The following is a 17,337-nucleotide window of genomic DNA, read 5'->3' on the forward strand; positions in this document are numbered from 1 at the left end:
GATTTATTTTTATTCTGCCTACATTTAAGCACCTAAACCAAGAGTCTGAGTATCCCAATCTTCCTCTGTAGCCTAAGGAAAAAGATACAGTCTTACAAAGTATGTTCCAGACACGCAATGAACTGAGGAGCTTTCAAAGGTGCTTTCTCTGCTGTTTACTAGAGGCGGAGGGCACTATGTGTCCCCTGATCTCGGTGCCTTAGACCTCAAGTCCATGGCAGCCTAAGTAGAACTGACTGCTGGCTTGGATGCTCTCACATCCCGTCCCCACCCATTTGAGCTACTCCTGGCACTCACCTCGCCCTGCGCTGCACTGTGTCACCATGTCCATCTGGCAGAAACTTAAAAAAAAACACCACTGAGTTTTTTCTGCTACATTGACTATAAATACAGTTAATAAATATGATATGGCCCTTTCCTGCTTTCTTGGGATTCTTGGTTTGGAGCTGTACTGTGGAAGTGGTACTCAATTTCTGAAGAACTAAATATTATCTATCACTTTTCTTGGAAATGGCTGAGTGACAGTGATGTAAACCACAGATATCTTACTGATTCCACAACGTCATCTTCCACGGGTGTAGCAACACTGACTGCTTAGGTTGACAGTCACCAAAACAATTTTTGCAATGTTGAAAGAATTATACAGTCCGTTTCACATCCCAAGACTTCAAGATTATAACAATTTTTCAAAAGCTCTTAAAATGCCTAGGGATAAAGAATCAAATGTTTTAAGGGAGAAGGAGAGGAAAAACCTAATAAACTCCTCAGGTATTAAAGACTTCAATTACTTAATAATAATAAGAGCAAACGACATCAGCTGTTGGTTTCACAGATGCCTGGGAAAGAGCATCTCTGGGAAAGAGCACCAGACCAGCACCAGTATATTTTTTCTGGATTTGTTCTCAGTATAATTTCAGTCTCTTCCCTAACCATAACTAAAATAGCATCCTCAGGGCATGGTGCCACTAAACAACACAGATGGGAGCAAATATTTGTCTGCAAGAAAACAGAAATTGGAAAGTATTTAGAGAGTTTACTATCTCAACTCTGCATATTAAATAAGGCTTTCTAGACTTACAGTTCACTAAAAAACAGAAAATGAAAAACTGAAATTATTATAGCAAAAAAAAAAAAAAAAAAATTTAAAAAATCCTTTTTTTCTCCTCAGGGTAAGGCAAGACCCAAAATAATTTGGATGAAAGATGGTCAGACTCTAGACTCCAAAGATGTGGGAATTCGGAACAGCAACACAGACACAATCCTCTTCATCAGAAAGGCAGAGCTTCATCACTCGGGAGCATATGAAGTCACTCTTCAGATAGAAAACATGACTGATAAAGTTGCAATAACAATGCAAATCATAGGTAAGAACCTGACAACATCAAAATTAAGCGTATCATACAAATCAAAACAGTGGCTGTGTTGAGGCAATCCAAAGATGCAGCTATCTCAGGATCCTGCCTCTGACAATTGCTGACAGCAGATGACTAGGACAAAGCTCAGCGCAGGGCTAGCATGTCACTCTATTTTCCTAGTATATTGTCCCAGTTTGAAATGATCTGTGTCCCAGAGACTTTCAGAGGGAAAGGGATTATCTGTGTGTCCCATAGCTCTTGATGTTTTTCTTGCATGATTTTTAATCCAGTCAATTTTTTTAATCCAGGTCTAGTTTCAGGATCCAAATAGCCTTTTGTAAGGAATTTCAGTTCAAGTGCATGTACAACCACCTATTTGGTTTATTTTGAGTCTCTCTCCTAATAATCTCATTTGATGTCCATACAGTTTTGTATAAAAAACCCCATGAAAATAATTTATTCACCTTTTCCATGCTACTCACTATTTTATAGCCTTCAGTCACACTCTCCTCAGTTAACTTTCCCACATTTTAGACTTTGTTTATTTTCCAAAAGACACTATTCCATATCTTTGATCATCTTCATCATCCTTCTTTCTATAACTTTGAGAGTGATAGAAATAATTAGAGAGTTCTGATGTTCTTGGAAATAGCCATATTGCCTCAAGGAAGGAAATATGAATCCTGGAATGGATATACTCTTACTGGGTTTCTTCAGCAGATAAGGAGAGTGAAGAAAAAAATCACTGTACTAATATACCTCTACTGTTCCGAGACCTAGAAATAACAAGACACAGCCCTGTGAATTTGGAAAATTCACATTTAATGCCTTACTCTGAGTGTCTAGTTAGCTTAAGGCTTAGTCTCTACCGTACAATTTCTAGTCTCCTTTCTAGCATCATATTAAAGGAATGCACTGCCAAAGTTTCAGTAACTTCCCTTGGGATTTTGTGAGATATATTCTGAGATCTTGCTTACTCAGATTTCATTAATGTTCAGCCAGAAATCTTCCACTTCTCCTCATTACAGCTCTGTGCCACATTCTCGAGAATTGTTTTTATTTCTCTTTCCCCACACTTTCACACTGTCATCCCAAATTTCCTCCAATGTATCAATACATTTTTAGAATATGTATTTTGGCACAAAAAAAAGAGTATTTAAACATAACTCCTAATGCTTTGGAATTAAAGATATACTGCTGGCTATATTCTGCTTAAAGCTTTATAAAATAATGTTGGCAGAATGGGTATGCAGCGGTGCCAAAGGCAAACTAGAAAGGCATAACAAATGGGAGTAAATTCATCTTAATACCACCAGCTGCATCTGCTCAAGAGGATGGCTGCAGTTCTGCAACAGCGAAAGAAGTAAACGGCAGCTAAAATAAAGTCATGCCAAGGGACCCAGATAAAGGGGATTAGTGCACCCTGCACCCCAAGATACTTCTCTAAAACTGGTTAGTGACTCTAGATTCTAGCACATTGCTCTTACAGCAAAGGACCAGGTATCTCAAGTTGTGCCAAGGGAGGAACAGATTGGGTGTCAGGAAATATTTCTTCACTGAAAGGGTTCTCAGGCACTGGAACAGGCTGCCCAGTGAGGTGGTTGAGTCCCCATCCCTGGAGGGATTTAAAAGATGGTAGATGAGGTGCTCAGAGACCTGGTTTAGCAGTGGACAGGTACAGTTGGACTCGATGGTCTCAAAGGCCTTTTCCAACCAAATGATACTATGATTCTATGAACTCCCACCCTTTGTTCAGCACTGTAGAAAGGCATAAAAACACATACATGTGCCAAAGAGTTATTTCCTATAGAAAATTAATGTCTGGAAAAAAGCAACTAATCTTACCACACAGATGAATACATGTCAGAGTTGGAGGATAGGTATTAATTTTTTTACTTCTTGGGCAGCTTGCTCAACTGAGAGGGAATAAATAAATTCCATTTAATTCCTGCCAAAGAAGAGAAAAGGCTTCTAACGTACACAGATACTTCTGCAACCAAGGCATCTACTCTGATTCTTGATTCTGTCACTCTTTCATCAGAACTACCTCTTTTCAATTCTGTCACCAGCACTTTTTGCTCTCCAGAGTTCATATTTTCTTGGTAGGAGATAAATATGGGTGACCCAGGTACTCTTTCTATACTACTACTGATGCTTTAGGTGCTGTAGAATGGCATGCTGAAAAGCCAGCCCAGCTTTCAGACACATAATAATAAATCAGTGATCTTTGAGGTGTCTGTTCATCAGCTGACTTCATAGAATGGTTTGGATTGGAAGGGACCTTAAAGATCATCCAGTTCCAACCCCCCTGCCATCAGCAGGGACACCTTCCACTAGACCAGGTTGCTCAAAGCCTCATCCAACCTGGTCTTCAACACTTCCAGGGAGAGGTCATCTACAACTTCCTTGGGCAACCTGGGCCAGTGTCTCACCACCCTCACAGTGAAGAATTTCTTCCTAATATCTAATCTAAACCTCCCCTCTTCCAGCTTAAACCCATTTCCCCTTGTTTTGTCATTAACTGCCCTTGACTTCCCCTGGCAAATGTCTGCTTGACAGAGGAGCAATGCTTGTAGCTTCAGCCCTCATCTTTTTTGGGAGTAAGGCAAGAATGCAGGTAAAGCTCTGCTGCTGTGGTCACCCATGTGTCAGTTCCAAACAGGAGGAAACACTTTTGTTCCTGCCATCACCTGCCTTTATTACCAAAACTGTTGCTGCATTTTACTCTGGAGACCTACAAAATATGGACTTTTACTACGGGAATACGGCATATTTCAAACACTTATAGAAAGGTCCTAGAAAATGAAAATATCTCCAATCTCTGAAAAATACCGTTCCCTCAACCTCAACCCTCTACAAGAATCAATAAATGATGCTTTCTATCATGCCTTCTATTGACCAGAGAAAAGCTCAGCACTATATTTTTAATGTTTTTAACTGGAATTATTTATTGTTCTCATTATTTATTATTCAAAAACATAAATTATTGTTTCTTTTTGAAAGATAATTCACACTTTATCTCTTCTTCCCATTCTATAAAACCCAGTAACATGCAAAAATCCTCAGATGAGCTCATGCTGAGGGCAGCAGAGTATTTCCCCAGAATATAAATGCCCACTCTAACACAGTATCCTACAGGGAAAACAATTTGCTACAGATGCATCACTAGGTTTATCTTTTCCCATCCTCTGTTCAAATTACCAGCTAGATACGTACTAGTTAATACTGAGAAAATAATATTCTACAATTCTACAAAGGAATTTTGAATAGATATTCTTGCAGATTTTATTATCCCATCAAACCAAAGATCAAGAACATAAAAGTCCATTTAGCAAATTTATCTATCTCTACCTTTTTTAAGATTGTCCTTTACAAAGCCTTACAAGTATTGAGGCCTTCAGGACACTCCTGTCCTTTATTCCAGCTATACCAGCATGGGCAGATGTAATATATTTTTTTAAATTAAAAATGAATTATTTAATACATCACTGAGTTGTTATCACATTAATCCAACAGCAGGCTTAGGCTTAAAATGTTTTTCTGTTCTGAATAAAGCCATACTCTGAAATAGTTCCCCCCAAAAATAATCATATCTATATATATAAACACATACATAAGAATGTCTTAAATACATATATTTTTTATATATATATATACACACACACACACACACACACACACTCTCTCCTGGAGCCTACCTCTTCCAATAGATTACTGAATGAAAGAATGACCTGCCATCCCATTGTTTTTAGCTTTGAAGGGAGGTTCCCAGATAATGGCTTTTAGGTAACTAGGAGCAATAAGGCACAGGCTTCAAAATGTATCTGTCCAGTGAGGCCTCCCCCAAAAGTGTTCTTTTTCCTTTCACTGCACCTAAGACTGTATTTTTCTTCCATTTATCAATCTCTTCCTATAGTATTTAAAACAACTACCACCACCAAGATCTCCACAGTTTTTGACAAAGCATCCCTTTGAAATAAGAAACCACTGTTGGGTACACATATCTGTAGGTAAGCACACAGGAAAAATACTTACAAAACTAGGCAGATACTGTGAAGGGTTATAACAGTAGGTAGACTCAAAAATAATTAACAAATTGCTAAACATCACAACATCTGCCTACTATTAGATTATAATACATCCATTCAGGGCACTTATTCAGGGCTTGTAGAGGTTTGTCCACTGAGGTTTGCAGTTTTCATACCCACACAGGTATTCGTATGTAGTATCCAAAATTCTTCTCATCAAATCAGAATAGATTAATTGATTTCTGTATAATGGAGACACACATCTAGAAATATATCTAGATTTTTTTCTCTTAAGTTGTGATTCAAGATAACAACAAACACACTTCCACATCTTCATAAGCAATGTTGTTCATTTGACAGCACACTACCTTTCCTTACTCCAGAAACAGGGAAGAAAAAGAAAAGCAGCTTTACCTGAAGTTGGCAGCTGTTGAGAAACGCAGAAGACAGCAGCTTTTGCTCTGAAATGTTAGTGTAAGAGAGGAAGGAAGAGGACGATAACTGGAATGAGAGCAACGCATTCCATATTCCTTATTAAATTTCATGCAGTGTTCTAGTTGGCTCCAGCAATTTGAAGGAGGATGAAAGTGGTTAAAGCTAATTAAAGCAGTTAAAAGATAAATTAAAGCAGGTTAAAGCAGTCTTTGATTCCAAAGTATGCCAGTGAAAAGAGAATTAGCACATTATGCTTTGGCATAGAAAGTCACAGTTCCTCTAATAACAGTGGAAGGCTGGTTTATTACTGGTTTGCATGTCCTTCTTTAAGGAATTAAATTACAAACAATCTCTAATTACATTCCTTTTGCTTTGCTCACCTCAAACCTACACCCATCAGATTCTTACTATTTTCTTCATTTTTCCACCTTGGCTACAAAAAGGGGAGATAATTTCCATTCAGCTATCTAGAATGCTCCCGAACCATCTTTCACCTCATCGCAAGACCATCCACCCAGGCCTAACAAACACCTCCCCAACAGGCCCTGCATCTGTGAACAACAATCTAACCTATCACAAAGGGGAACTAGCATCTTCCAAGTTAAAACAGACAGGAATATTACTTAATAGATCTGATTTAAATGTTACAGTATTTGACTAAACAACATCAGTATAAACATTAATGATCCTTAAAAGAAGGTGATAAGAATTTTATAATATATATTCCTCCATATATTTCCAGGCATCTTAAAATGGACATAGACTTCTGCACCTCCTTGAGAATTTGTTCTTTTTCTAGTTACTACAGAGAAATGTCACTAGTGGGCAAGGTAACAAGCACTGAGGCAACAGGAAAAAGAGTCAGCTACGTTCCTTTCCTTAGCTGAGAGGAACACATAGCCAGTTGCCTTTGTTGTTTATATTACTCTCAGTGTACCTAAATGGCTGAGAAATTGCACTGGGGTAACAAAGCAAAAATGAAACTGTAGTGAGAGAGTTAATTACACTCATCCACACAACACAAACTTCTTATTCCATTTTAAGGACGAGTTTGCTGGTTCTTGTGTTACTAATTCTACTGTGTTGTCTATTTCTCAGTAGGTTTCAGGCCCCTCAGAAGAAAATTAAGAGGGTATTTGAAAATTTTCCAACTTCCCTGTTTACATAAATGAAGTGCATTGCTGTGGAACAATTATAGATTGCTATCAAGTTCTATTTTTTCCCTGCATGGGAGGAAATGACAAAGTGCTCAGATCTAGAACCAAAAGCTAAGGGTTTTGGTTTTTTTTCCTGTCTTCCCTGCAGACAAGCCTGGTCCTCCTCAGAATATAAAGCTTGTAGATGTTTGGGGATTTAATGCAGCCCTGGAGTGGACACCTCCACAAGATGATGGCAATGCACAGATCTTGGGCTACACAGTCCAGAAAGCTGACAAAAAGACAATGGTAAGAAATTGCACTGTCAGTGACTTTGTATGGAGTTTAAAGTACTCCCTGCTCTGAGAACACAGAGGCTTGAGGAAAAACAGCTGACTTCATGACTCTCAGTTGTGTGTCCAAGGTGTCCTATGGCATCTCAGCAGCAGTTAAACCAAAATGCTAAGTATCAAACTGTATAAAATGGCCAGTAGAAAATGTAAAAAGTGAGACCTAGCCTGCTGTGTCTCTAGTGGTGACTGGATAGATAGCTCTGTTCAGAAGGTGAAATTACATTTTTCATTTGTATTGATATTTTTCATAAATGCGGGGAAAAACTGAAGGGGAGGGAGGAAAAGTTAAACTTGAACTCAGATGCTAGGCATACTAGGGAGAGGTACGTATGCCAGTCAAACTGGAAAACACCTTTCTTGTGGAAGTTCCCATCAAGTAGTTACGTTCTGAGGACACATCCTGTACTGGGTTCCCTAGATGTAAGTAGGGATAAAATGTAAAGAGGTTTTTTTGTTTGGGTTTGTTTTATTTTTTTCCCCAAAATGCAAGTATTCATGTATCTACCACACCAGCCAGAAAATAATAGTAAGAAAACAGATCAGCTGATCTTGATAGGAAACAACATAATATTCATTTTGCAAGCTAGTGTTAAATACCTGCCTACCTGTCTTCTCCTTGTAGCAAGAAGGATCTCTCCATATCAAAACTAGCACCATGTCTGATCACTCATAGCATCTTTCTAAACAGTATAGTCTTGTTACAGGAATGGTATACTGTTTTTGATCACTATCGTCGCACGAACTGCGTAGTGTCAGACTTGATTATGGGAAATGAGTATTTTTTTCGAATCTTCAGTGAAAATTTGTGCGGATTGAGTGAAACTGCTGCAACCACCAAAAATCCTGCCTATATCCAAAAAACAGGTAATGTATTCTTCAAAACAAAGATCACAAGAGCTGCTAAGTAGCAGAAATAATACATTGGTACATGGAAAATACAGTAATACTAGACGCACCAGTAGAGATATTTTCATTACTTAGTAACTAGCACTTTTAAAGTATTTTTGCATCAAGAACCCTTATCTAGGCAGATCTCCTGTACTAACACAAACATCTGTTAAAGAATATTTAATGACAGTCTTCTTAAACTCTATTAAGAAAATAATACAAGTGAGGAGTTGTATTTACATTCTGGGGTTAAAAGTTTAAGATGTCTGTGGTGAAGACTTCCCCGGCAGATACATGGCTTTCATATTTTGAACAGAAGCTGAAAACCCATAGAATCATAGAATGGTTTGGGTTGGAAGGGACCTTAAAGATCATCCAGTTCCAAACCCCCTGCCAGCAGCAGGGACACCTTCCACTAGACCAGGTTGCTCAAAGCCTCATCCAACCTGGCCACAAACACTTCCAGGGAGGAGCAGTCACAGCTTCTCTGGGCAACCTGTTCCAGTGTCTGACCACCCTCACAGTGAAAAACTTCTTCCTAATATCTCATCTAAACCTCCCCTCTTTCAGCTTAAATGATTGCTAGAACCTTTTACTTTAACTAAAGCATTAAACAACAGATGTGTTTCCAAGTAAAGTGAATTTAAAGATTCATTATATCATAAGTGTCATAACTTTGAAGCTTTCCTAAATCATACAGGCAAATTAAATGACAAATAGATTGTACACAAGTCAACGGAAGTAAGAACTGTGGTTTTAATATTTTGTTTCTTTGAATTGCAGGCACCATTTACAAGCCACCTAGTTACAAACAACATGACTTCTCCGAACCTCCTAAATTCACTCACCCTTTAGTAAATCGTTCTGTGATTGCAGGATACAACACCACACTCAGCTGTGCTGTGAGAGGAATCCCCAAGGTATGGATTACATCACAGAATCACAGAATATTAGGGATTCGAAGGGACCTCAAAAGATCATCTAGTCCAACCCCCTGCCAGAGCAGGAACCTAAATGAGATCACACAGGAAGGTGTCCAGGCAGGTTTTGAATGTCTCCAGAGAAGGAGACTCCACAACCTCCCTGGGCAGCCTGTCCCAGGGCTCTGTCACCCTCACTGTAAAGAAGTTTCTTATCAAGTTTAAGCAGAACCTCCTGCTTTCCAGCTCACACCCACTGCCCCTTGTCCTACCCTTGGGCATCACTGAGAAGAGCCTGGCTCCATCCTCCTGATATTCGCCCTTAACATATTTATAAACATTAATGAGGTCACCCCTCAGCCTCCTCTTCTCCAAGCTAAAGAGCCCCAGCTCCCTCAGCCTTTCCTCAGCAGGGAGATGCTCCACTCCCTTCATCATCTTCGTGGCTCTGCACTGGACTCTCTCCAGCAGTTCCCTGTCCTTCTTGAACTGTGGGGCCCAGAACTGGACACAATATTCCAGATGTGGCCTCACCAGGGCAGAGTAGAGGGGGAGGAGAACCTCCCTCGACCTACTAACCACACCCCTTCTAATGCACCCCAGGATGCCATTGGCCTTCCTGGCCACGAGGGCACAGTGCTGGCTCATGGTCATCCTGCTGTCCACCAGGACTCCCAGATCCCTTTCCCCTACATCAGCTGTCATTCATACTGTTGCCACAAGCCAAGATGCTGCCTTAGAATTCACACCAGTTTGGGGTGACTTGTGTGTAACATCACTATATTAAGAAAAAGTAAAGGTCACCCAATTATCTCCCACCTCACTCGTAACTGATGCTTAAGCAGAATGCATGGTGCAAGGGTTTGTGTGGTTCTGCACAGAGTCAGTGGTGCAAGACAGTAAAGGAGACAGAGGAAAGGACAGTCATTGCTTATGGTAACTCCGTGCCACTGAAATGTACTGTATGTTCATAAAAATCAACAAACAACAACAAAAATAGTACCTACTCACAATGTATATTTTGTTCTCTTCAGCCTTTCAGGAAAAGAGCGGCTAATGTAATATCCTGCTCCATTAACCTCAATGATAGTTAGGAACACCAGTTTTTATGTTACCTCAATACACACACGTAACTTTCTGAGAGTCTGAGTTATTTTGCAAAACTAACTAGTATAAGACCTGCTGTCATGTGTGAATTTTGGGGGCTTTTTTTTTTTTTTTTTAAATCTCACAGGAATGTTTTCTCAGTCTAAATATGTTTGTTGAAGTCTCTTCAAAGAGTACAAAAAGATGTACTTTTTGTTAGCCAGGAACAAGCAGTAAGAACTGTATCAATCTAGGCGCTAAATTTAGGTTTCTCAAAAAAGGGAAACAGGCTTTTTGTCTGCAGTGAAGGACTTTACCATATTATGACATAATCTTGTCATAAATTTAAATTAGTACGATCACAAAAAAATGCAGTACCCTTTTCCCTTCCCCTTCTGGCTGCTTATTTCCAGCTCCTTGCCCTTCCTCATGCCTGCACAAGGACTTGGTTGCTACACATCACAACATGCAAGATAATTGCTCAAGGTTCAAATTGACTAAAAAAAAAAAAAGTGTTAATGCAATCATTTGCTGCAGTTCATTGGATGAAGAAGGAGGCCAGATAAAACTCAAACATAAAAAGGAAGCCTACCCACATAAATAGCTGCAAAAGAACATTATAGAAGAAATACCAGCAACTGTAGGCAAAAAATCCATCTTCCAGAAGCTCCCATACCCACATAAATAGCTGCAAAAGAACAAGAACATTATAGGAGAAATACCAGCAACTGTAGGCAAAAATCCATCTTCCAGAAGCTCCCTCAGTTCCTACCCACATAAATAGCTGCAAAAGAACATTATAGAAGAAATACCAGCAACTGTAGGCAAAAAATCCATCTTCCAGAAGCTCCCTCAGTTCAGATTCATCACGAAATTACAGCGTTAGTAACGATATTCCCTCTTGGTTAACTGACCTTTCTGTGCATCTGTATCTACTTTCATTCAGTTGCCACGGTTCTGAGAAGATTCTAAGAAAAGCTCTGTATTTTGCAGCTGTTAAATACAGTAGTCGCAGGCTTTTGAACATGAGCATGCTGGCTGTTCCTTCCAGGTTAGCCTGAAGGATACAAACAGTCCTCATCCTTCAGTACACCCAATGCTCTCAAAGCAGCTTTTCCAGATACATTGCTGTACCTGCATTGCCCAAATTAACCTTAACAAAAAGCTTCTGTACCCACTGCAGAACTCTGCAACGGGTGTTTTTCACAGAGTAGCTTATGCTGATAGAGCTTTCAGATTCTGAATAACTATAGATTATCAAGCATACCTCAGATACAATCTGTATGGCATTAAAAAGTTACCACATCAAGCAGAGCCAATATTCATGCACTGGTAGCAGTGTTGAAATAAAAGACATACACCCAGAAAGAAGCTATTAAAAAAGAAGCAAAAAATTTTGAGACAGCTGATATCTTTAAAGAAAATTAAAGATGGCAACTGGGATGCACTGAATTGTGTATCACAGGTCAAAGACACAAGTGATTCAGTAGATTTGAACGCACTCTATAAAGCAGTGGAGAGGTTTTATTTTTTTATGAGTGAAGAAATAGAAGATGTTAATTCTGAAAGTAAAACAGATGAATGCAGACCTTGGTCTTCTACTCTTTAAAGCCTAGTTCTTCACTATATGCAGTAGCAAGCCTGAAATAAACAAAAGCAGTTTGCTTTGTATCAGATTTTTCATTTTCAGTATTTAATTTATAAAAATTAAAGGCACATTTTCAGGTAGCAGAAATGAAACACAATGGCTTGAACTGGTACAAAGCCAACTGCTTTATTGCTCAGCTGAAGCCAACAGAAACTTTATGTTGAAATGCCTGAGCTTGCTCAGGATATGTTAAATGGTTTAGAAAATCCTTTCCCAGCTCAAACCTTGGCCTCCCAACATCCACAGACCTTTATGACACTTCTGCTCTAATAATCTGTGCAGTTTAATTCCCCTTCTGTAAGATATTTGAAGCATTCAAATATATTTTAATAAGCACAATTAAATAACTCCTGAAGGAATGAATTTGTAGCCAGTTTATAGGGGTTTTTAAAAATTGAAATAAAATAGGGTACAGACCTACATTCTCTACGTGCTATTTGACAGTTAAAGAAGATCTTAATTATTAGTTTCATTAGCTTGTACAGAATGAGAAGAGGTTCTTTGAAAAATTAACACTGCCTTGTAATACACAGCCCTCATAATGCATAAGCCTTTAACAGCTAAATTAAAGCTGTAAGATCAGCCATAATTCTTCCATTTTCTAACTTCTGCTTTAAAATTCTTCTTTTGTGTTCTTCAGCCAAAGATATTCTGGTACAAAAACCAAATGGATATCTCTGGGGATGCCAAATACCGCATGTTCAGTAAACAGGGTGTGTTGACCCTGGAGATCCGGAAGCCCACTCCATTTGACAGTGGCTGTTACACCTGTAAAGCTGTTAATGAGTGTGGTGAAGCTGAAATAGAATGCAGACTGGATGTCAGAGGTAATCAGATGAATCTTATGGATAATACTAATATTGCAATGAAGAAAGAGTAATGGATAGCTTAAAAAAACTCCAACAAACACCCCACCCCCCCCAACCCTAATAATAATATCATAGTTCCACTTTATCTAACCCTGACTTCTTTGGTGGTATATAAGAAGTTTTCTAATTACACGAACCAGCAAGATTATGTTTTTCATTCTAGCATGTTATGATAGAATTAGGTTACTAGCTAGGTAATACAGGTTTGAAGGTGGACAGTTATTACATTCTGACTTAATATTTCTAGAGAAGATACTCAGCACTGGAATGGAGGTCTACCTACAAACACTGGACTCTGGATAATTTTATTATCCTTTGTGTCATCCTCTGTAATTGAAAGTTTTAAATTAAGTCATTAGCTTATATAAGATGTATGTAAAAGGTAGTGCATGCTACATCACAAACATTTTTCAAATACTGGTAATTTATTTTGTTTGTCAAAAGAGCCAGGAAAAACAAAAGTCACACATTTATAACACAGTAAGAAATACTGACTAAATATGTTTAGTAAAGCTGCTACTTAATGTATTTATCTGTCAACACAAACCTATACAGCACCACTTTAAACACTCATCCAAACCAGAGAAAGCTGTGGAAGTGACCTGCATAACAGCTATTGATGGAGATTCGTCTTCAGCATGGCAAGCCTGAGGGTATTTCTACACAGCACTGAGTTCAGTATTTAATTGGTGCTAAACCAGGAATGTGTTCAGTGCAGACCCTGCAGTGCTGGGCTCCGATATCCCCACTGGGGTCTTGGCAGCAAGCGATTTAGCTGCACTGGTATCACAGAATGTTAGGGATTGGAAGGGACCTCGAAAGATGAGCATACTTGAAATCATCAGCAACTACTATAAAGCTTCTTTCAGCACCTTCAGCACCCAGTCTCAATTTAAAATTAGTATAAAAGCAACTACTATAAAGCTTCCTTCAGCACCCAGTCTCAATTTAAAATTAGTATCCTTTAATGTCTCATAATTTCTTAATTTATTTTTTTTCCATTGTCCAGCACCTCAGTAAAACTCTGGATCTCAATTCATCTGCAAGTCAAGGTATGAATCAAAATAACTGAGCTGGATAGAGGAGCAATGGCTGTTTGGTTAGATATAAGTTCAGCAGACATTAGATATTCATGTTAGAGAATTTATGGCATTTTTATAATGTTGACAGGGGGAGATGCGTGCTTGTTTTGATTTCTGTTTGTTTTTTTCAATAATCATACTAAGATCCCATTCCTGCAAAGTAATTTATTTGGTTTATTTTAAAGTCAGGATTTCATGGGTCTCAACCTTTAATACACTACACGCCAGTGTAAAAATCTGTAAGAATAAAAGAACTTTGTTGACTTTTTTTCTTAACTCACTATAAACACTCCTGTTAGGAAACTGCTATTTATTAATAAAGAGCTAACTAGCATCAATAATCCACTTGCACTACTTTAACCAAGCAAGCAAAGTTAAAATTAAAATGCATCTAGGAGTGTAATATACAATTTAGAATTTTAAAAAATGAAATAGCTATAACAAACACTCAGGTAATGTATTTGACAATAAATCCTTGTTCATTCTCTGTCTCAGCATTGGAATGGAACCTTAAAAGAAGAAAACTGAAGAAATCAATGAAGGATAATTTCAGTTAAATTTAGGAGTCCTGTTCATCTTAAAAGTAACTTGTTGTACGTGTACTAAGAAGCAGCAGCGTCTTGCAGTGTCCTGCTTACTCAGCATGTTTCCAGACAGTATTTCCTCTTTTCATACATCTGTTTTAGTAACATTGCCCCCGTTTCCATGTGAAGAAATTAAAGGAAACAAAGATAAAACTTTCCCCCCCACTACATACTTAAGATATGTCTGAAAAAAACAAATATTACAATTACGTGCAAACCCTGTCCATTCTTAATGTCCTCAACAAACGTAAATTCCCCACTTCTACAGTTCCCTCCATTTTCTCTTCTCAGAATTCTGACATTCTTCATAAGAAACAAATAGCTCAGAATAATGAAATGCTCACAAGTTATTTGTGATATTTAATCACCTTTCATTATACTGATCTCTGCACAACAAAGCAACTGTCATTCCTACAGCTTTTACTGTCAGTGCTTGAAATACCCACTTGCGTGCTCTTGAGTAGATCTTTGCAGAACCACGTCTGAAACACACCACTTGGGAATCTCTGGCTAAAGCTCCTGTTCTGCTTTGTATAGAAAATAGTTTATTTGATAATTGCTCACTACTGGTTTTCTAGCTTTTAAAAAGACACCGGCATCGACTTCCAGTTATTAGATGTTTCTGCAGCCACAGATATCACCATAATCTACAGAGATAGTTTTGTACATCAGATGAAGCAGTGAAAGATGTAGTGAGGAAGATTATTTACACATAAATAAAACGTTTCAAAACAAAATCTTGTGATGAATGCAATAAAGTTACTGTCATCAAGTATTACTTTTGAAAGCCTATGAACAGTATGTATGTATTTTTGCAGATAATTTTGTCTAATCAAATGACACAATAACATTTCTGGCTTCTCACCTACTAGTTTGAATAGTATTTGGGGTGGGGTTTTTTGGGGGTCTGCAGTAGTGGTTACTAGTTTCTGGCTGGGAAGTACTTTTTCACAATCACAGTACAAGAGAAGGTGGGAAGATAAAATTAATCCAGGAATCATTGCCTTTTGGAAGAATCAACATGAAGGAACTGAAGTAATACTACTGCCCTGCCTTCAACATGCCAGTTGTGATGGGAAAGCGTGTTTGACTCAGCATGTTAGTTGTACTAAACAAGCAAAAACATCATCATAATAAAAAACACTGATGATAACATGTGTGTTTTGATTATTTTATGATGGTATTACAACAAAGAAGGGTACTCCTCCTAAAACCAAAGTCAGCTTACCCAAGGTTAACATTTGTCTGTTGCACACTGTTATTATTCAATAAATAAACAAAAAAATTGAAAATATGCAAAGAAGTTTACATTGTTTTGTATTTTTGTTTTCTAAGAAACACTACTATTAAAAAAAATAAGGTGCATACCCCACATAAAAGTCAGAGATGGTCTATCTTATAAAGAACCTATGACCAGAATGCAGTGGACCAAGAGGATGATCCCAATACCTGTGGGACAACATCTACTGACTGAATTGCAAGACCTGAGATTACAAAAGGCAGTTTACCCTAAGGACAGTTAGGTGCTATATCAAATACACTCCATTATCAGAAAGGTGTTTCACAAAGAGAGTAGACTTCCATGCTGTAATAGGGTACAATACTGAAAGAGTACAAAAATAAATCAAGAGTCATTAAGAAAATGGCATTTTCTGTTCATTTCATAGCAATACAATGAGTAAAATATTTTTGGAAAGAGCAGTGCTTTCGCAAGTGAACATTTATATCACCTCTCAGCTGTGAAAAGCAGTATACTGCTGCTTTCACTAGATATTAGTCAAGCATTTTAAAATAAAAAGTCATTGTTCAAGTGGTCTTCAGGTATGAAATTCTACCATATAAACATATAAAAAATAAATTTCCAGTGCTCACAAATTTACTTCCTACTGTTTTGAAGTTCTCAAACTAATGGCAATCAAAGAAATGCCTCCTCAAAAAAACTGGCTAAGATACTATTTCTGGAAGTACTTCAGGCAGGGTAGTGTCAAATATTTAATTCTACAGGGCCTTCAAAGATAATGCTGTGCTTCTACATGAAAAACACAAACCAGATTTAACTTCCAAAACTTTCAATGAACCAAATCCTAATCTGAATAGTTACAAAATGCAACACACTCTAGTTAGGCTTCTAAAAATGTGAATTCTGAAAATTCAAAATACTAACCACTCCTTATGCACTGGAAAGAGGGAAGGTGCATCTGTAAGATCTAAACTTTCTGTGATTAGTTCTGGAAGGGTCTTTAGAAAATTTTAAATGTTTACTGATGCTTTGCTACCATGTAGAATCGTCACTTAACTGTTCCATGGCTGACATCGATCCTGAATGTATAATTCACTAATTGCCCATTAATTCTATGTCGTTAATAAATAAGTAACTCTCATCGCTACTAAAACTGAGCAGTTTCTCCCAAACCTAGTTGGCTAAGAACAACAAAGTAGCTCACAATTTTTCCCTATCACACCTGAAAGACTACTTGACAAAAGATGGTTTCAACTCTCTTGTCCTGTGTGGGATCTCCTCTGTTGCAAAAATCAGATGGACTTACTTTTAAGTGTCAAGGCAAATATTCTTACCTTGTAGTTGTTAAGTACTGTTAGAAAGAAGCATGCAAGGTAAGATCAACAGTAAAAATTATATTAACATAGGCCATAAAGTTAAAAAATTCTTATCTACTAGCATTCTTTTTTAGCATATTAAGTGCCCTTCATGGATGACAGCAACTACTATCAAAAACAACAGTCCTATTGAAATTCGTTCAGTAGTCTTCCCAAGACAAAAAACTCTATTAGTGCTCAAGTCAAAGATCCTTCCATGTGAAAAGTATATGTAACTTAGGCAAATATAACCTCTTCAGGCCTATTACCTCTATCTAGTTGGATGTGAAGCTGACTTTAACTTTTGATGCTACTGCAATTTTAATTTAAAACCTATCAGTTCAGCCTGCTTGCTGCC

The 17,337-nt window shown here is 37.9% G+C and overlaps 1 protein-coding gene across 1 annotated transcript in view; it reads left to right on the top strand.

Annotated features, from left to right (window-relative positions):
* The window catches only part of LOC104530022 (myosin-binding protein C, cardiac-type), a 62,996-nt gene extending 50,267 nt beyond the window's left edge, over nucleotides 1–12,729 (top strand). The window contains 5 exon segments of the mRNA XM_029086625.1: nucleotides 1,169–1,364; nucleotides 7,124–7,263; nucleotides 8,012–8,171; nucleotides 8,979–9,115; nucleotides 12,490–12,729. Coding sequence (XP_028942458.1) covers nucleotides 1,169–1,364; nucleotides 7,124–7,263; nucleotides 8,012–8,171; nucleotides 8,979–9,115; nucleotides 12,490–12,729 — 873 coding nt within the window.
* The last annotated feature ends 4,608 nt before the right edge of the window (nucleotides 12,730–17,337 follow it).

The sequence above is a fragment of the Antrostomus carolinensis genome, unplaced genomic scaffold (assembly GCF_000700745.2).
Source record: "Antrostomus carolinensis isolate BGI_N321 unplaced genomic scaffold, ASM70074v2 scaffold18520, whole genome shotgun sequence".
In the NCBI taxonomy this organism is placed as follows: Eukaryota; Metazoa; Chordata; class Aves; order Caprimulgiformes; family Caprimulgidae; genus Antrostomus; species Antrostomus carolinensis.